Below are 26,793 nucleotides of genomic sequence, written 5' to 3'. Positions count from 1 at the left end.
AAAGAAAGAGGGAAAAATGCATGCATTTGTATGTTAATATATTTATAGTGTTACATTTTACTAGAGGGATACATAAGAAACCAAGAAAACTCATATTAGCTGTCTCAGAGAAGGAGACCTGGATAGTTAACAGAGAAGGGAGACATTTCACTGTAAAAGCATTTATTCCTATTGAATTTTGTGCCATATGATTGTATTACCTATTTAAAAATGTAAAATGAATCATTTTTAAATTAATCCAATCAAAAGGACTTATAATGGAACTAAATTAGCAAGGTCATTTTCTTATAAAAAGATTTGGATAACAACTTCTAAGATGTCACAACCAAAATAACACACAGAAAAAAATCACAAAAGGTTCAAAAATAACCACAATATGCAAGCACTATACACAAGCAGATATTCTAAATTAATTAACACTAAAATTACTCCAAGACTGAAAAACTCATCTTGCAAAATCCTTCAGAAATTATAAAGTAGGGCGCCTGGGTGGCTCAGCTGGTTAAACGACTGCCTTCGGCTCAGGTCATGATCCTGGAATCCCAGGATCGAGTCCCACATCGGGCTCCCTGCTGATCAGGGAGTCTGCTTCTCCCTCTGACCCTCTTCCCTCTCATGCTCTCTATCTCTCATTCTCTCTCTCTCAAATAAATAAATAAAATCTTTAAAAAAAAAAAAAGAAATTATAAAGTAACACCAAGAAAGAAAAAAAAGAATATCACTAACTCCATAAAACAGTGATTTCTAATGGAATCTTCTTAGGCATTCTGCCAACAAAGTAAAGGGCAGTGGTCACTGCTTCAGAGTAATTACATTTTTATCTGCTCAATATATTGGATTTCTTATTTTTTATTGAAAGAAATACTTTAAAACAAAAACTTTGAAAACTACCATTATAGGACATCATTTCAAAACAAAACTCTTTGATATTGATATCATTAGGAGCTAGTCATTTGAAAAAATTATATATGCCAACAAATTGAACAGCCTAGAGGAAATGGGTAAAATTCCTAGAAACAGAGCCCTCCAAAACTGAATCAGGAAGAAATAGAAAATTTGAACAGACTGATTACTGGCTATGAAAATGAAAGAGTAATTTAAAAAACTGCCAACAAACAAAAGTCCAGGATCAGACGGCTGCACAAGTGAATTTTACCAAACATTTAAGAAAGAGCTAATATGTATTCTCAAACTATTCCAAAAAACAGAAGAGGGAAAACTTCCAAGTTCATTTTACGAGGCCAGCATTGTCCTGATACCAAAACCAGACAGATACTACCAAAACAAAACAAAACAAAACTACAGACCAATATCTCTGATGAACATAAATGCAAAAACTCTCAATAAAATATTAGCAAACCAAATTGAACAATAAATACATTAAAAGGATCTTTTCCGACAGTCAAGTGGGGTTTATTCCAGCAATGCAAGGGTGGTTCGATATTCACAAATCAATCAACATGATACATCACATTAACAAGAGAAAGAATAAAAACCATACAAACATCTCCATAAATGCAGAAAAAGCATATGATGAAGTATAACACCCATTCTTGATAAAAACTTTCAACAAAGTGGGTTTAGAAGGAACATACCTCAACATTAATAAAAGGCCATACGTGAAAAACCCACAGTTAACATATACTCAATGCTGAAAAACTGAAACATTTTCCTCTAAGATCAGTAAAGGAACAAGGATGTCAACTCTCACCACTGTTACAGGACTGGAAGTTCTAGCCACAGCCAAGCAGACAAGAAAAAGAAATAAAAGTCATCCAAATTGGTAAGGAAGAAGTAAAACTTTCGCTATTTGCAAATGACATGATACTCTATATAGAAAACCCGAAGGACTCCAACATAAAACTACTAGAACTGATAAATGAATTCAGTAAAGTTGCAGGACACAAAACTGATATACAGAAAACTACTACATTTCTATACACTAATAATGCAGCAGAAAGAAAAATTAAGAACCATTTATAACTGCACTAGAAATAATAAAATACCAAGGAGGTGAAAGACCTGTCATCTCTGAAAACTATAAGACATTAATGAAAGAAATTGAAGAGGACACAAATAAAAAGACATTCCATATTCATGGACTGAAAGAACCAATATTGTTAAAATGTGCCAAACTACCTAAAGCAATCTAGAGATTTAAATGCAATCCCTATCAAAATACCAAATAGCAGTTTTCATGGAACCAAAACAAATAATCCTAAAATCTGTATGGAACCACAAAAGACCCCGAATAGCCAAAGCAATCTTAAGAAAGAAAAGCAAAGCTGCAGGTAACACAGCCCCAGATTTCAAGATATACTACAAAGCTGTAGTAATCAAAACAATATGGTATTGGCACAAAAACAGATACACAGATCAATGGAACAGAATAGAAGCCCAGATATAAACACACACTTATACGGTCAATCTACAATAAAGGAGGCAAGAATATACAATGAAAAAAAGAGAGTATCTTCAACAAATGGTGCTAGGAAAACTCGACAGCTACATGCAAAAGAATGAAAATGGACCACTTTTTTTCACCACCCACAAAAATAAACTCAAATTGGATTAAGGACATAAATGCAAGACCTGAAACCATTAACTCTTAGAAGAAAATACAGGCAGTAACCTCTTTGACATCAGCCAAAGGAAACATTTTTCTAGATATGTGTCCTCAGGTAGAAGAAACAAAAGCTAAAATAAACTATTGGGACTATACCAAAATAAAAAGCATTTGGACAGGGAAGGAAACAATCAACAAAATGAACACACAACCTACTGAATGAAAGAAGATATTTGCAAATGATATATCTGATAAGGGGTTAATATCCAAAATATATAAAGAACCTATACAAACTAACAGCAAAACCCCACAAATAATCCAATTAAAAATAGGCAGAAGACCCGAATAGACATTTTTTCCAAAGAAGAAATACAGATGGGACAACAGACACATGAAAAGATTCTCAACATCACTAATCATCAGGGAAATGCAAATCAAAACCACAATGAGGTATTACCTCACATCTGTCAAAATGGCTAGAATCAAAACGACAAGAGGTAACAAGTGTTGGTGAGGATGCGGGGAAAAAGAAATCCTCCTGCACTGTCAATGGGGGTGCAACCACTATGGAAAACAGTATTGAAGTTCCTCAAAAAATTAAAAACAGTATTACCATATGATCCAGTAATTTCACTACTAGGAATTTACCCAAATTTTCTTTACCCAAAGAAAACAAAAACACTAATTCGGAAAGATATATGCACCCCTGTGTATGTTGCAACATTATGTGTAATAGCCAAGACATGGAAGCAACCCAACTGTCCATCCATAGGTGAATGGAGAAAGAAGATGTGACTAGATATATAAAAATATAAGGATATAAATATATATCTAGCTCTCATATCCCTTATCCATTGTGTGTGTATACAGACACACAATGGAATATCACTCAACCATAAAAAAGAATGAGGGGCGCCTGGGTGGCTCAGTCGTTAAGTGTCTGCCTTCAGCTCAGGTCATGATCCCAGGGTCCTGGGATCGAGCCCTGCATCAGGCTCCCTGCTCCGCGGGAAGCCTGCTTCTCCCTCTCCCACTCCCCCTGCTTGTGTTCCCTCTCTCGCTGTGTCTCTCTCTGTCAAATAATCAATAAAAGTCTTTATAAAAAAAATAAAAAAGAATGAAATCTTGCCATTTGCAACAACATGAATGGACCTAGAGAGTATAACATTAAGTGAAATATGTCAGACAGAGGAAAACAAATACCACATGACTTCACTCATATGTGGAATTTAAGAAACAAAACAAAAAAAAGAGACAGACAAAAAAAACCCAGACTCTTAAATACAAAGAACAAACTGGTAGTTGCCAAAAGGGGGTACGGGGCATGGGAGGAGTGGGAAATGGGTGAAATAGGTGAAGGGGATTAAGAGTACACTTATCTTGATTAGCACTGAGAAATGTATAGAATTGTTGAATCATTACACTGTACAACTGAAACTAATGTAACACTGTATGTTAAGTACACTTGAATAAAAAATTAAGTAATTAATTATGCCATAACATAAAAAACAAATAAGTAAAAACTAAACTACATTTCAGACCCATAAATTTTCAAGAATTATAGTTCTCAGGCAAAAAGCTAATTAGAGCTAATCATTTATTTTAAAAGTTTATATAATGCTTACCTGAAAACTCGCCCATAATTCCCATGCACTTTATACACACCATAGAGTCGATCTGCTACTCTCTGGAATAAATTTTTTAAAGAAATTACTATTAGATCAAAGTTATATACAGTTTACTCTTTAAAAAAAGAGAAATTTTCTCCTCATTAAAAAAAATGCTTAGTACAATAAATTTGGAAAATATGAAAAAGAAAAAACTTAAATTTCCCAAAGTCTCATCATGAGGGGAAAAAAACCTGCTGTCATCATATTTATGTAATTGCTTTTATACACACACACACACACACACACACACACACACATATAAAAATAAAGAACATATATAAACATGTTTTAATTATTGTTTTAAAATTTCCTATATTAAAAGTGATGGGGCACCTGGGTGGCTCAGTTGGTTAAGCGTCTGCCTTCAGTTCAGGTCATGATCCCAGAGTCCCAGGATCAACTCCCGCATCAGGACCCCGCTCAGCGGGGAGTCTGCTTGTCCCCCTGATGCTCTCCCCTCTCATGCTCTCTCTCTCTCAAATAAATAAATAAATGTTTTTTTAAAAAGTGATAATATTTTTATCCAGCAGGTCAATATTACTTTTAATAAATACCACTTTAAATTGTTGCATAAAATTCCACCTAGCAGTGTATAAAATACATAAGCACTCTTGTTGGATATTTAGCTATCCTTAAGTTTTTTAGTATTATACATAATGTTTTAATAAACATATCTGAGAATAAAGTTTTTGCTAAATTTCAGATTATCTCCTTATGATAAAGTCCTCAAAGTGGCATTTATCAGGAGGAAAAATAAACACTTTCAATTTTATTGATAGTTTTATACATAAATGCTGAATACATACAACATACTTCATTGCTACTTTATCACGGTAACTCCTTCTAACCAACACGTTAGATATTTTAATAAAAGCAGAATTATAATTTGGGTCGAGATGAAATATACACTGCCTAGCTATCCACACAAATTTTACAGAAGACAAAACACCACGAACTCTCCTCCAAAGTGTCAGAACATGAACTGAAGACCAAAAGTAATCCCACATAAAACCCCAAACCCTAAAAAAAATTCACAAAAAAATTCTTGGTACACAGTTTCTAAATGTAAACCCTGAGGATAAATTATTTCCCTAATTCCTTACACAAATGTGAATAATCTGAGGAATTAGGCATTAACCATACAACGAATCCTAACCCTTTCAATACTTTCAGCTTAAAGTGAATGAACCAGCACTGTAAATACTTGGAGCAGGTATAAGAGGAACATAAAATGTTTTCCATCTCTCCTTGGCTTGCCCACTAGACTAGGGAGCAGCACCCCACAGGACTGCAGCTTGTTTCTGTAAAGTCTTATTAGAACATTCATGTCAGCATTGTCTATGGCTGCTTTCATAGCAGAGCTGAATAGATTTGACAGGGATCATATGGCCCAAAAGGCTGAAAATATTTATTATCTGGCCTTCAGTAAAAGTCTGCCCATCCCTGCACTAGACTCAGGACAAAGCTCATAGTCTTCATTCTGCTTGAAACATTCCAGAGTTGTCCCCAGACCTCTCAACTAATTTCTCTAAGGATGTTATTTCCCAATTATTTTTTGAGTCCTATAGAGAGTGTCAAAGGTTGTTTGCTTTTTTTTAAAGATTTTATTTATTTATTTATTTGACAGAGAGAGAGAGAGCGAGAGAGAGAGCACAGATAGGCAGAGTGGCAGGCAGAGGGAGAGGGAAGCAGACTCCTCACGGAGCAAGGAGCCCGATATGGGACTTGATCCAAGGACCCTGGGATCATGACCTGAGCCAAAGGCAGACACTTAACCGACTGAGCCACCCAGGTGTCCCAGTTGTCTGCTTTTTTTAAAGTTGTTCCATCATCAAGTAAGTTTGGGAGATAATAAAATTTAACACTTTTCTTTTCCACAGGACTTTTTAGACCTTTAACAACATATATGAATCATGACAATTTAAGAGAGATTATCTGGTTTGCACCAGAAAACATCATCAGAACTGGCATTCCAGAGAATATGAAATGGAAAACGCCATTCTAGACCATTAACTTTCCTAGATCTTTGTACTTTAAAGATCAAACCTCTTCTTGAAAGCTGAGCATTTTATCACCCACTAAGATATTAAGTATGGAAGAGAGGGAGAGCACTTATTAACCATGTAAGAACAGAAACTACAAGCAACTTAAGTACAAAACGCAGATCCAAAATAAATGTTCAAAGACAAAGTTTGGGGGCGCCTGGGTGGCTCAGTCAGTTAAGCATCTGCCTTCGGCTCAGGTCATAATCTCAGGGTCCTGGATCAAGTCCCGAGTTGGGCTCCCCACTCAGCGGGGAGTCTGCTTCTCCCTCTCCTTCTACCCTTCCCCCTGCTCATGCTCGCCCTCTCTCAAATAAATAAAATCTTAAAAAAAAAAAAAAGAAAGAAAAGAAAAAGACAAACTTTGTAAATCCCAAGGACCTAAAAGTTTATTTCTTTAAAGTGTATCAATCCTGGCAGCTGGTACAAAAGGATCTTCTACCATAATAATTAGAACTCTGAAAAATCATTTGACCCACAGAGCATGCCCAAGAGAGTCTTCCTATACCAAAAAGGTGAGCAACCACATGAGGAACTACCTACCCATGAACTAGACCACAGACACTCCGCACTCGTTATGAGACCAATGTTTCTGGTATCAACTATTCATGGAAACAAATGGATCTAGCCAACTAAAACACGAAATGACTTGTACCTAGATTAGGCAGTGAAAAAGAAGATGAGGCAAAGAAAAACTATAACCAAAAATTATCATTTCTAGAGAAAAGGAAAAGCAAAAATGGCAGAGAAATAAAATAGAAATGATTGAAACCTAAAACCAAATTAATTCATTGGTCATTGGTAATCAAGAATACTGGTGCCAGGGAAAAGAGGCTGTACCCAATGATTTAGTTCTGACTGCTATTCAATTTCCTTTCTGTTGAGAAGTCTTTCTTTTTGAAAACTGATCATCTGACAACTGACAGGGAAAAAGTGATACCTAGCAAATTCTATGACTGCAGAAGAAATGTGACAGACTCATCCAATCATTCTACACAGCTCAGAATCATTTGGAACTCTAAGAATGCCTTTTCTATCCTCACTGAAGTAGTAGCTGATTTAATGTTAAAAAGGACAGTTTCAGGACATTCTATCAGATGATCTTATTTTGAAAATCTAGACATGCATAGTTTTTCTTTTCTTTTGAACTATTTCCTAAGGATTCAAAGATTATGAGATTTAACTATTGATACTTACTGCCACAGTGGTTCCCAAACGAGTTGCATTTAATACTTTATACTGCCACCATCACTAAATATTTCAGAATGCCAGATATTACCATCTTTAGGACAAACAGGTCAAGTAGTATCTTAATAATCATAATTTGCACTTTTACAGTATCTGCAAAGATAAACGTTCCCCTTCCCTTTTATTTTTTTATTTTTTTAGAGGAGACCTCCTTCCTCTTTTTTTAAGATTTTATTTATTTATTTGACAGAGAGAGACACAGCGAGAGAGAGAGAGAGAGAGAGAGAGAGAGAGAGAGCGCGCGCGAGCACAAGCAGGGGGAGGGGCAGAGGGAGAGGAAGAAACAGGCTTCCCGCGGAGCAGGGAGCCCGATGCAGGGTTCGTCCCAGGACCCTGGGATCATGACCTGAGCCAAAAGCAGACCCTTATCGACTGAGCCACCCAGGCGCCCCACCCCCCTCCCTTTTAAATTTGATTTCTCCCTAAAGAGGCAGCATATACTGTAGTAGGAAATACGGAATTTGCAGTCAGACAAATGTGAGTTCAAATTCCAGCTCCTTCTTACTTTAGGGATTGACTTTGGAGATTTATTAAGCCACTTCAAGCCTTGTTACATCTTTCTTTTGGAAATATGGAAATGACCTTCATCACATAACTTTGTGAGGATTAAATAAGATGACATTTGTAAGGGTCCTGGCAATAAGGATGACTCAATGAAAATCAGTTTTCTTCTTGCTCAATCTATTTGAATTCATGTCCTCTGTCAATATACCATTTGTAGGTAGTTAAGAGCATGGGTTCTCGAGTCAGGCAAAAGTGGAAATTCTGGCTCCACACATTTATTATAGTGTGATATCAAAGAAATTATTTAATTTCATTTAGTAAATTTCCTTTGCTTCTGTTCCTAATCTACAAATGAGGACAGTAACAGTACTATCTTTAAAGGGCTACTGTGGGAACTTGATAAGATTATATAATATCTTGAGCACTGGTTGATATATAGTGGTAAATAAATGTTAGAGATCAATATTATTTTTCCGTTGTTATTTATTTTTCTTTTTAAAGATTTATTTATTTATTTATTTGACAGAGAGAGAGAGAGAGAGAGAGAGACAGCGAGAGAGGGAACACAAGCAGGGGGAGTGGGAGAGGGAGAAGGAGGCTTCCCACTGAGCAGGGAGCCCGATGCGGGGCTCGATCCCAGGACCCTGGGAACATGACCTGAGCAGAAGGCAGACGCTTAACGACTGAGCCACCAGGCACCCCCTTTCCGTTGTTATTTACAAGACACGAATTATTTCATCTGAGTCTCATAATTCTATGAATAAGGCACCTTCACGTAACAAACATATATTCAATACCTACTATGTACCAGGCAGATATTCCCATTTTTTTAGCTGGATTTGTCTGAAGGACCCAATAAATGGCAGAGACACAGTCCAAAGCCAGCTCCTCTCAGTCCAAGGCCACCCACTCTTTCTGGTTGTTCTATTTTGAAAAATATTTAACTCTTCAACCAATCTAAAACTTATTTTTTGCCTTTTCTACTTTCAAAAGAATTCTCCTTGACAGAAAAGATAGTCAAATAATTCTATTTTCCTTCATCTGTTAAGAATTCATCCTCTGTCTCAAAAATAAAATACAATAAATAAATAAAAGAATTCATCCTCTGTCTCAAACAGCGGCTAAGCCTTCTCTTGACATTCTGACTGTCACAAATAGGCCCTTCCTGTGGTGCGTTGGGACTTTAAGCTTTCATTTTTACTTTTCTGTTACTGTCCATGACTAAATAGCCTTTCTCCCAATTTTAGAACAATCAAAATTTTAACTAATCAGAAAGCATCCTGTATTGTTCCCTGGCTTTTCTCTCATTTATTCACTCAGAATTTCAATTTGACTCACAGATCAAGTGCTGCCTTTCCTTTCAAGAGCTCAAGCTATATTTAATGTCATTAAAGTTTCTGAAGCCTGTTTTCATAAAGTTAAGGATGGGGAGCCTGGCTGGCTCAGTCGGTAGAGCATTTGAGTCTCGATCCCACGTTGGATGTAGAGATTACTTAACAGAAAATCTTAGGGATGCCTGGGTCAGTCGGTTAAGCGTCTGCCTTCGACTCAGGTCATGATCCCAGGGTCCTGGGGTCCAGTCCCAATTTGGGCTTCTTACTCAGCAGGGAGCCTGCTTCTCCCTCTGCCTGTCGCTCCCCCTGCTTGTGCTCTTTCTCTGACAAATAAATAAATAAAATCTTAAAAAATAATAATAAAATCTTAATTTAAAAATTAAATAAATAAAATCAGTACCTGAGTGGCTCAACTGGTTAAGCATCTGCCTTCAGCTCAGGTCATGATCTCAGGATCCTGGGATCAAGCCCCGCGTCAGGCTCCCTGTGCTCAGCAGGGAGTCTGCTTCTCCCCCTGCCCCTCTCCCCCATCGTGTGTGCTCTTTCTAATAAAAAAATAAAATCTTTAAATAAATAAATAAATAGAATCTTGAACAAAAAAACAAACAAAAAGCTTGGGATAAATATCTATACCCAGAATTCTCTTACTTATGTATTACAAACTCTTTGATGACAAGGTTGTTTTCTTTAAAGGTTCTTTTCACATAGACATTACTCACCAGTTCTCCCTGGTTGGTTATAATTAAATTCAAGAAGCAATTTATCTTAACCATAGAGAACAAACTGATGGTTACCAGAGGGGAAGTGGGTGGGGTATGGGTGAACCAGGAGATGGGGATTAAGGAGAGCATTTGTTGTGATGAGCACTGGGAATTGTTGAATCACTATATTAAACACCTGAAACTAATATGACACTGTAGGTTAACTATACTGGAATTCCAAATGAAAGAAGCAATTTCTGTTTTTTCAGTTTGTTCTTAAACATAAAAATGTCAGCATATACATTCATTTGTTCCTTCATTCAATGAATAATAACATATAGTGAGTGTCTACTACGAGTTGGACATTATTCCAGGGATTTAGCAGTGAGAAAACAAAGCTGCTCTTGAGGAGCTCACATATACTCGTAGGGAAGATAATTAACAAATTAAAACAGAACACATGTTGGACAGTGTTGCTATGAAGACAGCAGCAATGACAGAATATGACAGAGAAATGACAGAAAACCGCATCTTATTTTTTTTAAAAGATTTTATTTATTTATTTGAGAGAGAGAGAATGAGAGATAGCACAAGAGGGAAGAGGGTCAGAGGGAGAAGCAGACTCCCTGCTGAGCAGGGAGCCCGATGCGGGACTCGATCCCGGGACTCCAGGATCATGACCCGATCCGAAGGCAGTCGCTTAACCAACTGAGCCACCCAGGCGCCCCGCACATCTTATTTTATATAAGCTGCCCAGGAAAGATTTCTCTGAGGGAGGCATTTGAAATGAGAAATGAATGACAAAAGAGAATAGGCCAAGACAGGTTCTTGAAGGTGGGGCATGTGGGAAAAGTGATAGGGGCATGAGGAAGAGCAAATATAAGTCCTAGGGCAGAAACAAATGTGATATGGCGAAATTCTGCCATAATCTTTAAAGGTTATTAAATATTAATCACATGTAAAAATACACTTTCAGCAGAAAACACAACATAATCACTATGGTTATCTTGCCTTGTGACAATTTTACTTGTTTTTTACGAAAGCAATCATGTATACCTTCCTTCCGGCTAAATGATCTGTAACAGTCTCACAGCAATGACAATTATGTCTCCCTCCTTTAGGTCTCACTTAAATTTATTACCTATACTTCACAGATTTTCTGAGTATTTAACTGTTACACTCTGTTCAATTCACACTCATCTCGGAGATTTCTAATCTGATTCTAGCTGGTTTTTCTGATTTGTCCTTTAGTTTTCCTCTGGGTCTGAAAGACTGTTTTAGAACTTCTCAATACCTGGGGTTAGTCATGTGAGTGTACAATTATGTACCTCTGCCTACTCGAACTCCCAGAACGGTTAACCTTCCTGCTAAACAAGGCTTTCTACAGTGTTCCCCACCCTTCCCTTTGGTTGAAGGCCTTTAAAAAGGACACAGCTTTCACAATCAGCCAGACTTCTAATTTAAATCGATTCTCCAAGGTTTCTAGCATAAAAGACAAAGCTATATGAATTATTCTTCCAGTCTTCTGGGGTGTCTCTGTCCCCCCCCCCACTCCCAACTTTCCACAAGAACTGTTGTCTAATTACCTTATCAATCCACAGCTTCCCAATATCCAGTTCTTGACTCTAGCCTACTAATTCTCACAGGTACCTTTTCTTTTATTAGAAAGTATCTCATAATTTATTTAGGGAGTCTAATGGTACTCTGAATGGTTAAACAGAAGACGGGGCCAATATAAAGATATTCAAAAGGATTTTTTTCCCTTATTTTTTTATACTTTTTATCATAGAAATCTTCAATCATACAAAAAGTAGAGAACAGTAGAACATACTTCCATTTCCCAACACCCACCTTCAACAATTATTATATGGCCAATCTAGTTTCATCTGAAACTGCCCCCACTTTCCATTGCTCACCAGTAGATGCTCTCATTAAAACAAATCCCAGATAATGTATTTCAAGAGGATTCCAATCACTGTAAGTTGTGATCCTAGACCTGGTACCCCAGTATCTTTCAGTCTTTTTTTTTTTTTTAAAGATTTTATTTATTTATTTATTTATTAGAGAGACAGAGAACATGAGCTGGGGGAGGAGCAGAGGGAAAGGGAGAAGCAGACTCCCCACTGAGCAGGAAGCCAATGCGGGACTCGATCCCGGGACTCCAGGATCATGACCCGAGCTGAAGGCAGACGTTTAACCAACTGAGCCACCCAGGCGCCCCTTTCAAAGTCTTTAGTACAGCCAAGTTCCCAGGGTTCCATGGCTACCAGAGCCCAACCATACGGCTAAGTTCAGTGATTACGCCTCAATTTCTAATTTCTTTTGTCACGGCAGCCCATTACCCCAAACAAGTTTATTTAGGAGAATTTAAGAGCAGAGGCACAGGATAGCCTAACATATATAAAGTATTTCATTATTTAAAAAAAAAACAAACTTGAAAGTATAAGGATATCATTGCATGTAGATCTAAACTCCCACACTTACTTAATTATATTCCAACACTGAAAAGGTAGGCCTTTGACAAGATGCCAAAACAACCATATACAAACTACAGGGAAAACAACAGGCTAAAAACCTTCAAGTTGTTTATGCCAGAGAACATTTCACATTTTTTTAACAATGCAGTTTGGATGAGGAACAGGCCAAATCTGAATGCAAAAACCAGCTATTCATCATAAACACCATCCATTATTTATAAAAACGTGATTAGGCGAGAAGCACTTCCTTATGAATGTGTGTCACAACGCCCTGGGGACCACTTACAGCTCTGACTCGAAGAAGATGTGAGATGACAGACTGCAGCTCATCACTGTAGTGTTTCAGTTCAGTAAATCTCCTGAAACAGGACAAAAAGAAAACATCATTGTTTTCTCATGAAAGCAAGTCAAAAACTGAAAGACAAAACAGCAGTTCCTTGAGAACAACGAAACTGATTCTATTAAACCATATGCTGGCTTTATGTACACACCAATACAAATTGAAAAAACTTTAAAATAAAACCACCATATTTTCTTTTGATCTTTTTAAAGATAAGGAAAGATGTCATACTTAATAATTTTTACTGTGAAACAGAGATAGAGATAAAATTTGTTTGTCTGAAAACTTCCTTGAAAAAATTCCTGGCGCTAAACTCATGGTCTCTAACCTCAATCTTCATGCTGCTCAGTAATCTTTGTTTCCCTAATCTAATAACCACCATTCTGCATAAAGATGTGAAACTTATGATACCACCACCTGTCGCTCTCCAACCAAGCTTCACACATTAAACACAGCCATTAGTAGGATCTCCTGCCAGTAAACACATCTACCTCTGTTATTTCTTCCTTCCCTCGAGGACCCTTCTTCCCATCAATACTCTAGATTCTACCCCAGCTACACCCCATATTCCTATTTTCTAACTTCCACTCTCTGCAAGCTCCTTCTCATTAGCATATCAATTAACTCTCCTATATTAAAATACACACACACATTCCCTTGACAACACACCCAATTGCTAACACCCCCTCAATACCCACGCCTCTCACGGGCACACTTTGACAAGGCATTCTCTCAAGCAACCACCATCTCCCATTCACTGTGTAGCCCCCTGCAATCTAGTTTTGCCTCCAGCACCAGAGTATAGAAATACCCCTGACAAACACACTAATTATTCTCACGTTGCTAAAATCCAATGACATCCTTTAAGTCCTTTCAGCATTGTAACAGCTGACCTCACCCTCCTCAAAAATTTGTTCCCTTGACACCAGTTTCATTTTCTCATGATTTTCCTTTTACTCGCTGGTTATGCCTGAAGTCTCTTTTGCAGTATACATTTCCTTTGCCCACCTGTTACACCTCCAACTTTAGCGTGCAAAGAACCTCTAAAATGTTTGTTAGAAACGCTACCAAGGGCCTCTCAGTAGGAGAGGGGTGTGAACAAGCAAAACTGTACACAGAAGCCTTAGTGGGACTCAGAAAGCTGAAGGTTTAACAAGCCCAACCCACAGGATTCAGATGCTACTAATCCTCTGATTACACTCTGGAAAACACCCTCAAAGTGCTGGCACTCCTTGGGGTCCAATCCTGGGTCCTCAGCATCTTAATAATCTTTCAATCTAAACACTCTATGTGACTTATCTATCATTCACAAAGCTTCACAATTATAATGTACACACTACTGAATTCCAAATATCCACCTCCTGCCCAAATAACTCTCCTAATAAACACCAGATCTATAACACCAACTGACTAGCAGACATTTCTACTTGCTTCCATACCCAAAGCTCAACTTATCTTCCCCTATCCCTCCCAAATCTCTCTTCCCTGTATTCCCTAGCACTCTAAAGAATGAAACCTGGGTGCCCACCTGTATTTTCTGCCCCTCCTTTCGCCCCATTCATTCTACTAATCACTTGGTCTACCTCCTAAATATTGCCCAAATATTGTCTAAATATTGCCACATAAAAGTAGAAGACTCAAGGTCCATCTCCAAACTGCTCTTTAACAGCCTAGTTTGAAGAAACATATCTTATTTTATTTATTTTTTTAGTAATCTCTACACGGAACATGGGGCTCGAACTCACGACCACAAGATGAAAAGTCACATGCTCTTCCAACTGAGCCAGCCAGGCACCCCAGTTTGAAGAAACATAAACATGCGTGAAGCTAGTATCATTTTGGTAATCCCTCTAAAACAATCTTTCTGGTTTTCTACATTTTAAGAAAGGACAGAATAAAAGTATCTTAATGATGTGAACTATTTTAGTAATGGTATAATAATAATTATATATTGGGCCAGCTAGACCCAGTATATAAAATATATACAATATATGACATAGCTAGAACAGAGATTCTGTACATGAAGAATTTGTTTTAACAATGAATGATATAGGGGTGCCTGACTGGCTCAGTCGGAGGAGCATGTGACTCTTGACCTTGGGGTCATGAGATCGAACCCCATGTTTGGTGTAGAGATTACTTAAAAATAAATAAATACATAAATAAATCTTTTAAAAAAACCCCAATGAATGATATAGACAATCCTCTTATCTAGAACTTAAGGCAAATAAATTCTATTACTAATTATACATTAATTATACACTTCATAAGAACAGAAGCAAAAAACTGCCTTGGTTATGTTATTGGTCACATCAAATCTAAAATTCTATAATAATATGGATATTAAATAAAATTTTACAATCCAGGAACCTGGTTAGGTCAGAAAAGGGAAGAAAAATTTTTTCAATTGAATGTTTGATAAAATTTTTCATTAAATTGAAAAACATTCAATTGAACATATATTAAAATATTAATTTAAAAACAGTCTCATCTACATGCTCCTCAAATGAATGTACATCCACCAAAGTCCTAAAGCTAGCTAGCTTACTGGGTTTCTCAAAGCTTTTTCTGGAGGGTGACTTAAAATTTTAGTTCTTTACCTAGAGAACATCTCTTATATACCATGCATGTCATTATAACCTTTATAATGAAACCTCAGTGAAACCTTAAATGCATATTACTAAGTGAAAAAAGCCAATCTGAGAAGGCTACATACTGTCTATGACATTCTAGAAAAGGCAAAACTATGGAGATCACTGGTGGCCAGGGGCTGGGAGGGAGGGATAAGTAGGCAGACCACAAAGGATTTTTAGAACAGTGAAAATACTTGGGGTTTTTTGTTATTTATTTTTGTTTTTATTTATTTTTTTAATTTTAAGTAGGCTCCACGCCCAAAGTGGGGCTTGAACTCATGACCCTGAGATTAAGAGTCATGTGCTCTACGGACTGAGCCAGCCAGGCGCCCCAGGACAGTGAAAATATTTTGTATGATACTATAATGATGAATACATGTCATTATAAATTTGTCAAAACCCACACAAAACGCAACACCAAGAGAGAACCCTAATGTAATGTCTTTGGGTGATAATAGTGTGGTCAATATAGGTTAATCGATTTTAACAAATGTACCATTCTGGTGGGGGATGTTAATAGTGGGGGTAACTGTGCATGTGTGGGGGCAGAGGGTATATATGGAACATCTGTGCTATCCATTCCATTTTTCTGTAAAACTAAAACTCTCAAAAGTCTATTAAGGGGCACCTGGGTGGCTCAGTTGGTTAAGCATCTGTCTTCAGCTTGGGTCATGATCTCAGGCTCCCTGCTCAGCAGGGAGTCTGCTTCTCCCTCGCCCTCTCCCTCTGCCCCTACCCCCGTTCATGTTCTTGCTCTCTCAAATAAATAAATAAAATATTTTTTAAATAAATAAATAAGGCCGGGGCGCCTGGGTGGCTCAGTCAGTTAAGCGGCTGCCTCAGGCTCAGGTCATGATCCCAGGGTCCTGGGATTGAGCTCTGCATCGGGCTCCCCGCTCAGCGGAGAGCCTGCTTCTCCCTCTCCCTCTGCCTGCTGCCTACTTGTGCTATCTCTCTGTTAAATAAATAAATAAAAATCTTTTAAGAAAAAAATTAAATAAATAAATAAGACTATAAAAAAAACCCTCAATGGTTACCATCACAATTTCCTGATCACCTGATCACAAAATTTTAAATATTTATATTTCATATTCAAGATTTATTATTAAAAATCAAAGGCATTATGTTAATGTGTTATGATTTATAAAGTCAGGCATAATACCTTATCAAACTATGCAAACTTGGCATTTGGTAAGAATTTACACTACACAGAAATTAATGCTAAAGGCCTAACTAGAGAAATTCTAACACATCTCATGAGCCTCAGAGGCAAAAATGGAAAAGCCTCATCTGCCTGAGCACATTCCTAACTGAAAAATTCAGCTGAAATCAAAGGCCAGGTAAAGGTCCATATAACGAAGAGCCTAAATTATCCACCCAATTCAGAGAATGAGTAAAACCAAAATATTAAGAAATGCCTAGGTCCCAGCCTAAGGAAATTTTTTTCTGAATGCACAGGCTTCCTTTATTATAGAAATAGTCTCACAAACACCAAACTGATGTTAATGAAGTAACTGTCATATAAATACATCTCCATGAAATTATTATACTAGTGTACATTTATTTATCAAGTTTTCTTGGCATACAAAGTAGTTTATTATTAAATATATACACAATATATAATAATCTTATCCTGAGATTTATACATATTTGACAAGCAAAGTCATATAAGAAAAATGATTTCATATGAAATTAAAAATTACTTCTCTTATTTTTCTGATTATCTTCAACAACATTTTAATAAATCCTAGGAAAAAGCAGTGGTTTAATTTTCTAAAACTTCAGTTACTTGCCACCTTAAACCCAATTAAGTTACCAAATCTCAAAATCAGTTTTAACTGTAAGAGGATTTCACTAAACGTGAATTACTATTTAAAATAGTTAGCAAATAAAGTGCATACATTCAGAAATGAAAAATTAAATAAATTGATAGGCACCATTCAAAACAACATTGTAACTGATATTAAAACAAAACCTTACTTGTCTGGGTTTTTCACTCTGAATGTTGCATTAAGCGCTTTTAACCTGGAGTCTGCCTGGAAAAAATAATTTGTTCACTTAATACAATTACATTTCAGGGTATAAATCCAAACAGTTTTACTATCCCTTTAGAATTAAGATGCTCAAGTACAGTTTTCTTCAGATCATTTGTGTCAAACACATAAACATATCTAAAAAAAAAAGCTTAGTAATTATTTTTGAAAACACTACAAAAAGTTTTAATAAATTAAACTGAATACATGGCATTCAATGGTACCAAAGTAAAACAATTATAAACATCAACACACTAATAGATATATATATATATATATATATATATATATATATATATATATACAGAGCTCTGCATTATCACAAGTCAGAATAGGTCATGTGAAAAAAGTAGTTTACCTTTCTCTAAATCAAGAAAAACAATGATAAACTAAATAAAACGACCGCTCTGAAGCATATGCATTATTGCATATGCAGGTGGTTCCCAGATGGAATCCAAACCAAATGTACACTGTTTTTTTCACTGTCATGGTCAGTGTTTTTAAAAAATAAGTACGGAAATACCCGTACTAAATACTGTACACTACAGTAAAACGAAATGACATTAAATTAGTTTCCATCTAGCTGACAGAAAATGTTACAACTTTTTAACTATTTTTCCTCATTCTAAATAATTGCTCTCAAAGGAGGAACAGAGGGATCAGCACTAAACAAGAACTGCATTCTATAAAATTTATACTTCAATATATCCAAATCCCATCCTAAGTTCTCACAAAAAAAAAAAAAAAAAAAAAAAAAAACTGAATTATTTCTGACCAGGCACAGAAACTACAGAGTTCATAAAAGGTGGCTCAATCAGGAATTAATTTTATAATGTAGTCTGAAACTCGCAATCAGCTTAAAAACTATACATCACTCCAATTTCCAACCCATAATTACATACACTCCCAAATTAATAAAACAAGACAAAACAATCCTAGGGCTCCCCAAATTACTTGGCTAAGAAAATAAAAACAAATGCAACAAATATGTTACTCCACAAACTCAGGCTCTTTGAACTTCAGACCACAAGAAATTCAGAAAGCTATCAAGAATGTCTATAGAAACTTAATTTATCACTGATTTCTGGGGATCCTCTTATTTCTAAAATCAGTATTTCACCAATTCTTGACCTTTCTCACTTCTCAGGGGCAAACAAGCTAGTGCACATGAAAGTCCTTACATATAAACGTACCTATGAATTTAAGGCATGTATTACTCCCTTATGTTCTTTTAATTAATTAAAATAACTAAACACCAAAGTGTTAAAGACTCTATATTCACATACAAACGTGATTCTTTAAATGAGGATGAAATTACATAAAAACTATGAGTAAAGAAGGATATTTTCATTTGTACCTTTTCTGGAATCTCAAATTCTTAACAATGCCAATTTATTTTTTACTTTGAATATCAACAATTTACCAATTTAAAAGTCATATAAAATGTTAAACATTACCATCTTAACCTTTGCTTACCCAATATCCGGTCAGGTCAGGTCCATCGGAACACCCAGTTCACTGTGCTCACCATTTCATGCGATTCCATAAACAGAAAAGTTGCCTAAAATGTCCCCAAAGCCAGATCTGGAAAAAAGCACCTGGACTATTCCAAACCTGACAGTTTACCAACCCTCTTTCAGATTCCCCATTAAATATCTAAAGAAGACCCCTGACCCATCACTGTTTCATAGCACCTTCTTTTCATCTCCTTGAAAACAGCACGACTTGACCTCATTACTGTTCCCTTGTGCCTCAGCTGTCCACTAGAATATAAGAGCCGTAAAAAGGCACAATACACATGGTGCCCCTGGGAGCTGCACAACAGTGGCCCTGGCAATACTTTCATCTCCTTTGTTCTCTGCGGCACCCCTGGTGCCTCACAAAGCCTGGCACAAGACAAACACGCATAAGGAAAAATAACCCCAACTATTCTCTAGCCCCAACCTACTACCTTACTTCCCATGTTCTCCTTTAGTCCCCACTTCCTCCTCTTTCTTGGCTTTTATTCCATATTTTACTTTCTTTGTCCTGGATCTTGTCTTCCCTTGGTTATTTCATCTTCTGATTCTTCTCTTCCCCCAAATGTTGCCTAGTAAACCACCACCCCAGCTTGGGCCTCTCTCTAATGTTCCTCTTCTCTGGCTCCCAGCTTGATTCCACTGCAGGCTTCTTATTCCTGTCTCAGCTCTAATGTTATCTCTTCAACCATGTGACTCAATTTACCCAGGATGGTCCCGGTTTATGCTTGTTGTCCTAGACTCATTATTAATAGTGCCCCATTTTACTCTTGAAAGTGTCCCCATTGGGACAGTAAGTTTTATGGTCACCTATCTCAAAATAATCTCCGGACAAAAAATCTCTGCTGTCATACTCTTTAACAAAGATGACATACCTATTTTAAAGTATCTTATTTAAATGTTAATTTAATGTCCCCAACTACTAAAATATAAGCTCCATAAGAACAGGGGAGTTTATGAAGATTTTCAGCTCATCCACTACTGTTTCCACAGCACCTAAAAGAGCACCTGACGCTCTGTAGGCAACCGGCATTTGGAATCACAATGGCTCTCTCCGCGTTTCTGTGTAATACACAGATTAGCAAAGAGTTTAAAAGTCCAGACTGGAGACACGAGCAATCTCTACTCCAAGCAACAAACAGGGTTCTGAATTCCTCTGAGTTAGTATAAATTCATTTAAGGTTTGGGTATATGGATGATACTTTCATGTAAGGAACTGAGTTAATGGGAGTTAAAACAATATTACTTTGTACTAAAGTAACTAGTTGATATCAACTAGAGCAAACTCTTTGCTCTTTCACTAAATTGGTTAACATGAATATTTATGTAAATATTCAAGACAAAAAAACGCCAATTTAAAGCAGTGATGAAAAGAGTTGTTGCTCATGTTTATATTAAGTAGAGCACCGTAAGAAACTAGATTTTTGGGGCACCTGGGTGGCTCAGTCAGTTAAGTGTCGGACTCCTGGTTTTGACTCAGGTCATCATCTCAGGGTCGTGAGACTGAACCCCACATTGGACTCTGCACTCGGCATGGAGACTCCTTGAGATTCTCTCCCTTTCCCTCTGCCCCCCTCCCACTCTAACTCTCTCAAATAAATAAATAAAATATTAAAAAAAAAAAAAGAAACTAGATTTGTATAATTATCTTGCTGGATATAATAATTACTCTAAAGAGACCCAAGAAAATATTAATCTAGTAGGCCAAAACTATATATTAAATTAAACAAACATGTGAAAAAAGGAAAATGAGGGGCGCCTGGGTGGCTCCGTCAGTTAAGTATCTGCTTTTAGCTCAGGTCATGGCCTCAGGGTCCTGGGATTAAGCCCCATGTCAGGCTTCCTGTTCCACAGGGAGTCTGCTTTTCCTTCTCCCTCTGCCCCTCCCCTGCTCTCTCTCTCTCAAATAAATAAAATCTTTAAAAAAAAAAAAGGAAAATTAAAGTAAGCTGACATTTCAATTTGAGGGTGACAATCCAAAAGCCAAAGGCCAAAGTCAAATATTCTTTTTTTTTTTTAAGTAGGCTCCACACCCAGCAAAGAGCCCAAAGCAGGGCCTGAACCTGAACCTACAACCCTAAGATGAAGACCTGAGCTGAGATCCAGAATTGGTCACCCAAGTGCCCCTCAACGTCAAATATCCTTATAAAAAATAGTATTTTAAAAATATAAATATTTGGGGGCTTCTGGGTGGCTCAGTTGGTTAAGCAACTGCCTTCAGCTCAGGTCATGATCCTGGAGTCCCGGGATCGAGTCCCGCATCGGGCTCCCCGCTTGGCGAGGGGCCTGCTTCTCCCTCTAACCCTCCCCGCTCTCATGTACTCTCTCTCTCTCTCTCTCATTCTCACTCTCTCAAAATAAATAAATAAATCTTTAAAAAAAAAAATATATATATATATATATAAATATTTGGCCTGATTCAGAACAATCTCATTTTCACAGAAATAGTTTCCAATACTTCCTTTATCAACCATTTTTACATACAATTTATAACCAAAAAGAGAGGTAATATGGGATGGTAACATGTATGTACACGAACTTTACATACATGCATGCGTGCGTGTACATATATGCGAGGTGATCTAAAAGATTCCTTTTCTCTGATGAAAGGACTTAAAACAAGAATCAGCCACAACAAAATAAGGAATATAGCAGTACACAAGGATTTCCAAACTCTCTTTATACATCTTATTTCTGTTCTATTTCATTAAGAGTCTGACTTTTCAAATTATTAATACTGCGCATTAGGTATTACCTTTCAAAGACCTTAGAAAAGTGAAACTGAGGTTTTACCGTAAGGCAACCCAAATATGAAACATTTTAACTCTTAAATAGCACCTATACGCAAGATTCAATCCACTCAGTAAACAGCGTAGTCTATATAGATGAAGAAACTCGAGAGCTCTCTCAAGGTCACCAAAGTCATGGCCAAATAACTGGGTTCAAGGACAAAGAACTGTGAACTAGTTACTAATGACTAAATCTATGACTGTTACATAAAGAGAAGTCACCAAAACAATTATGTTTACTTTTCTCTTTTCCTTAATATTAGCTCCTAACATCTTAGACTAGTTCTCAGAAAACCTATCAAAAAAGATTTTAGTTATTTCAAATCCAACTCTAAATTAAAATTCCAGTATTCTGAGTACCATAAAGTAATGAATTATAGCCAACAAAATTCTAATTTTTTCATGCAACCTGTCAATAAAATTTTTATATATGAGAATCAGCTTATGACAGAATTAGATGCTTGATTGTATTTTCCATGCAGAAACAAATTTTTCTCTTCCTAGTTTTTTTGCGCTAAATTTCAAATACCTAAGTGTCAATACATAAATGTCTAGGGGGTGTTTTCAAAACTACTGTAAAGACATTTTGTTCTTGTTGCCTAGACCTATTAAACTTTTGTTACTGAATTATCATATGAATTGCTCATCAATTTATATATCCTACCAATTTACATTACATTTTTCTACCTACCTGTTCAGTATACACAAGAGAGAAAAACTTTCAAAAATTTGCCAACAACCTGTGTTTACGTTACTTTTGGGGCCAACAGGGAGAGCAGATAGGAGTTAGGGTGGCCATCACACCATACCTTGCTTTTCAATTTTTAGATTATAATTTCATTCCCAAACACAAATTATAATGACAAATTTGAAAAGCTATATCACTAACAGACACTAATTGAAAATGACTCATATGCCCACTCAAAGCTGACCACCATGTCCCAGAAGACAGAAGAAGCATGACACATAGCTCATCTTTTAGTCTGCTATGATTGGGAACGCCAAACTCAATTCTTCAGAAGTGTCTTTCATATCTCATAAAAAATGAATAAGTATGTGGGCAAGAATGTGGGTGGCAGTGGTAAAGGCGGAGGGGGTAAAAAAAAAAAAAGATGCAAAGTATATGCGCATATTGCAGGAAAAATCTACAGCTTATGTCTAAATTACTGCTTCAAAATGTTCTTTCCCTACAGAATGAAATTCATAAATATGCCCACTCTAGTCTCATTAGTAACTAAAATTAGGCAAATCCAAAGTGAATTCAGAGTGTTTCTTTGAAAACCTTACCAATGGTATTAGCAATGATATTTGCAAAAGCAAAGTCTATTTCCAATATTCACTCATTCAATAAATTCCAAGTATCCACTAAGTGCACGGCACTCTGCTAGGAATTGTAAAGGAACCTGTCAAATTATTTCATACAAATATTCTTACCTTCAGTTGAAACCCAGTTTCATTTACGGTCTCCTTCCAGTTACCTTCCTAAAAATTAAAGTTAATTTTAGAAATCATTGCAAAATAAAACAACCTATAAGGAATACTCCAAATTAAGTAAATTACATATCTATTATTCTGTTATTCTTTCAGGGAACATGGGAGAAAGGTTTAAAAAAAAGAATTCATTTCAAAATTAAGCATACAATCCAGATTCCAAAAGATTACCAAAAGACAGACCCAAGATTTTATAGATCTGGGCTTCAAAAAATTAAGACTAACTTTGATATCATTTAAGTGATGCCAGAAAGTACTCTTTAGTATCTTTAAGTATAAAAATGTTAGCTGAGTGATGTAACCCAATAATTTTGAAAATCAAAACAAACTGAAAAATATGATTAAATGCATATATATTAACAAAGAGATACTTAAGCATAAGCATTCTGCAGTTTAAAAGAAAAAAAATCAAATGAATTTTTTTAAAGACTAATAAGAGAAAAATACCTGTGTTAAAAACAAATAGAAGATTTTGTCTCTACAAAGGATGGGATGTGAGGCAACTCTCAAGAGAAAGTTTTCTAAGCCAATCCGTCGTCTTTCCACAAAATCTGGATCCATGTTGTCAGCAGAAAGTTTATGCCAAACAAATTCTGCCTAGGTGAACAAAACAATCATGAAGAATAGTCTCAATGATAAATACTTCTGAACTACACTGCTGTTTCATTTCTTACCCTTTTTTCTGGTAGAGGTGGCACAACAATATGTGGATAGTAAACTAAAAGGTAGTTTCTCAACAATTCAAATTCACTATACCGCCTCCATAGTGAGTCTGTTAGGACACTTTGACCATCAGTATGTTCAACTGACCTGAAAAGGAACAGAATAAGATCTCTATTACTTTTTTAAAAATACAGATACATGCACACACCCACCATTAAAATTTGTTAACTCCAGGGGCGCCTGGGTGGCTCAGTCGTTAAGCGTCTACCTTCGGCTCAGGTCATGATCTCAGGGTCCTGGGATGGGGACCCGCATCGGGCTCCCTGCTCCACAGGAAGCCTGCTTCTCCCTCTCCCACTCCCCCTGCTTGTGTTCCCTCTCTCGCTGTGTCTCTCTCTGTCAAATAAATAAATAAAATCTTTAAAAAAAAATATGTTAACTCCATCTACTAAGTGCTTATGAACCAGGCACTCAGTAAAGAACTTTCCGTGTATTATCTTTTTTAATCCTCCTAACCACCCTGTGAAGCAGGGATTATTGTGCCCATTGTGCAGATGAGGAAGCTGCTACCCCTCCTACAATCACAAAGCTCTCTGTATAAAGCACTCAAACCTCTCTGATTCCAAAGCCCTCACTCCTAACCACTTTTCCTTCTGTTACAGAAAACCTATTTGAACTCCAGAGAAATAATCATTTTAGGCACATTCTAAAAGCCCCAATGTATAATAATTCAGTTAATGTACAATAATTGCTTTTATAATACAGTAAAATCTGGCTCAGCTACTGTTCCATTAAACAAAAAGTATTTTTAACTATACTTCAGCCACAATGAGACAACACCATTCATGCCAAACACCAAGACACTACAAAGACCTGGATTAAAAGCTATAAAGGAAGCAGATGTATCCACGTACCAGGACATCTCCTCAAAGGCAAAATGTTAACTCTGAAAGGGTAGGGGAAAAAAGATGTAAAAATTCATTTCTAGTCTTATCTTTACCAAAAAAGCTGCAGACAATGTCATATAAAAGTTCAACTTACAGTTGGGGGAAAGTTTGGCTAAAACCACACCAAGGATATTTGAAGTTATTTTGACTACTTAAGATTTCCACTAGCATAATCATTCTTAGAAGGCATCAGTGCCTAAACATTATCAGGACCTTCCTACTTTCTAATTGGTTGATTGACAATAGCTTTCAAGCCCTCTAAGAAATGCACATATCACCAAAATGTGCATTTGCATACTAGGGCATAAAGGCACAGAAGCTAAATCAGTCTTGGAATAAAGTAGTCTTAAGAAAGTATACACATCGGGGCGCCTGGGTGGCTCAGTCGGTTAAGCTTCTGCCTTCGGCTCAGATCATGATCGCAGGGTCCTGGGATCAAGCCCCACATCAGGCTCCCTGCTCAGCGGGGAGCCCGCTTCTCCCTCTCCCTCTCCCTCTCCCTGCCTGCCTGCCTGTCTGCCTACTTGTGATCTCTCTCTCTCTGTGTCAAATAAATAAATAAAATCTTAAAAAAAAAGAAAGTATACACATCATGCCATGCTCAGCACAATAGATGCTCAGTTTTTTTATCATTTATGTATTAGGTTTGCCACTAAATTTACTCATTGCCTATCAGTAAAAAAGAAACAAAACATGAAATTCAAACTGTACAAATGGCTCCCATGGCAAAAACATAAATTATCAAATCAGAATTCATTTTAAAGAGTTAACCCAAACATTAGCTGTGACTAATACTATTCCAATTCAGATTCTCAAACTTTAGCTCAAAAAATATCTGGGTTAATATCAAGTTTCAAACTATTCAAAATCATTACCAACAGAACCCACATCTTGCTAATAAGCAGACTGATGTAGATTAACATAGCCTATAAGAAGTACACCTACAAGGCTGTTAGAAGACCTGCTTAAGTTTTGTTTTTTTTTTCCTTAAAGGCCATTTAAGGCAAAGTCTAGCCATTGGAGACTAAATAAACACATAGAGGATATTTACATTGGACCCTAAAACTAACACATTTATCCAATCATTCGACAAATATTTAATAGCATAGAACTAGTTTTACATGCAACATTTAATGCTCACAACAGACTATATCATTAGCCCCATTTTACAAATCAGAAGACCTGAGTAATGACATCATACTTCTCCCAAACCATCAAGGCATTCTTACCTACTCTAAAAGAGGTATATTCTTATCTACTTTAAAAGGTTTCATATTCTATGAACAAAAAAACAAAAATCTCAGGAGAAATTAAAAACCAGTGACTTGGGGTGCCCGGGTGGCTCAGTTGTTACGTGTCTGCCTTCAGCTCGGGTCATGATCCCAGGGTCCTGCAATCAAGCCCCCTGTAGGACTCCCTGCTCAGCAGGGAGTCTGCTTCTCCCTCTGCCTCTCCCCTACCCCCCCAACTTGTGCTCTTTCTCTCTCCCTTTCAAATGTATAAATAAAAATCTTCAAAAACCTCTGACTTAAAAAAAAAATGTCAGACCATATCATTCCTTTGCCCAAAGTCCTCCAATACATTCCCTTAAAAAAAAAAAAAAAAACTTGCAGCTTAGCAAATTCCTCAAGTGATTCCTACGACTTTAAAGTTTAAGAATCATTGTCTTAATTTAGAATTCCATGAAAAATATTGTGGAAGATAAATAAATATACATTTATAATGAAATACAATTGTGGGGGCACCTGGGTGACTCAGTCAGTTAAGTGTCTGCCTTTGGCTCAAGTCATGATCTTGGGGTCCTGGGATCAAGACCCATGTCAGGCTCCCTGCTCAGT

The 26,793-nt window shown here is 36.7% G+C and overlaps 1 protein-coding gene across 3 annotated transcripts in view; it reads right to left on the bottom strand.

The window, feature by feature from the left end:
• Nucleotides 1-26,793, bottom strand: part of SNX4 (sorting nexin 4) — a 69,594-nt gene that overhangs the window by 24,637 nt on the left and 18,164 nt on the right. For all 3 annotated transcript variants that reach the window (XM_027585753.1, XM_027585752.2, XM_027585754.2), the window contains exons 3-8: nucleotides 24,020-24,155; nucleotides 23,793-23,942; nucleotides 23,289-23,336; nucleotides 17,496-17,551; nucleotides 12,829-12,901; nucleotides 4,192-4,253 (exon numbers count right to left, since the gene is read on the bottom strand). In XM_027585753.1, coding sequence (XP_027441554.1) covers nucleotides 4,192-4,253; nucleotides 12,829-12,901; nucleotides 17,496-17,551; nucleotides 23,289-23,336; nucleotides 23,793-23,942; nucleotides 24,020-24,155 — 525 coding nt within the window. The remainder of the gene's footprint in view (nucleotides 1-4,191; nucleotides 4,254-12,828; nucleotides 12,902-17,495; nucleotides 17,552-23,288; nucleotides 23,337-23,792; nucleotides 23,943-24,019; nucleotides 24,156-26,793) is intronic.

Source organism: Zalophus californianus, chromosome 1 (genome assembly GCF_009762305.2).
Source record: "Zalophus californianus isolate mZalCal1 chromosome 1, mZalCal1.pri.v2, whole genome shotgun sequence".
In the NCBI taxonomy this organism is placed as follows: domain Eukaryota; kingdom Metazoa; phylum Chordata; class Mammalia; order Carnivora; family Otariidae; genus Zalophus; species Zalophus californianus.
This window is presented reverse-complemented; position numbering and strand designations above follow the sequence as displayed.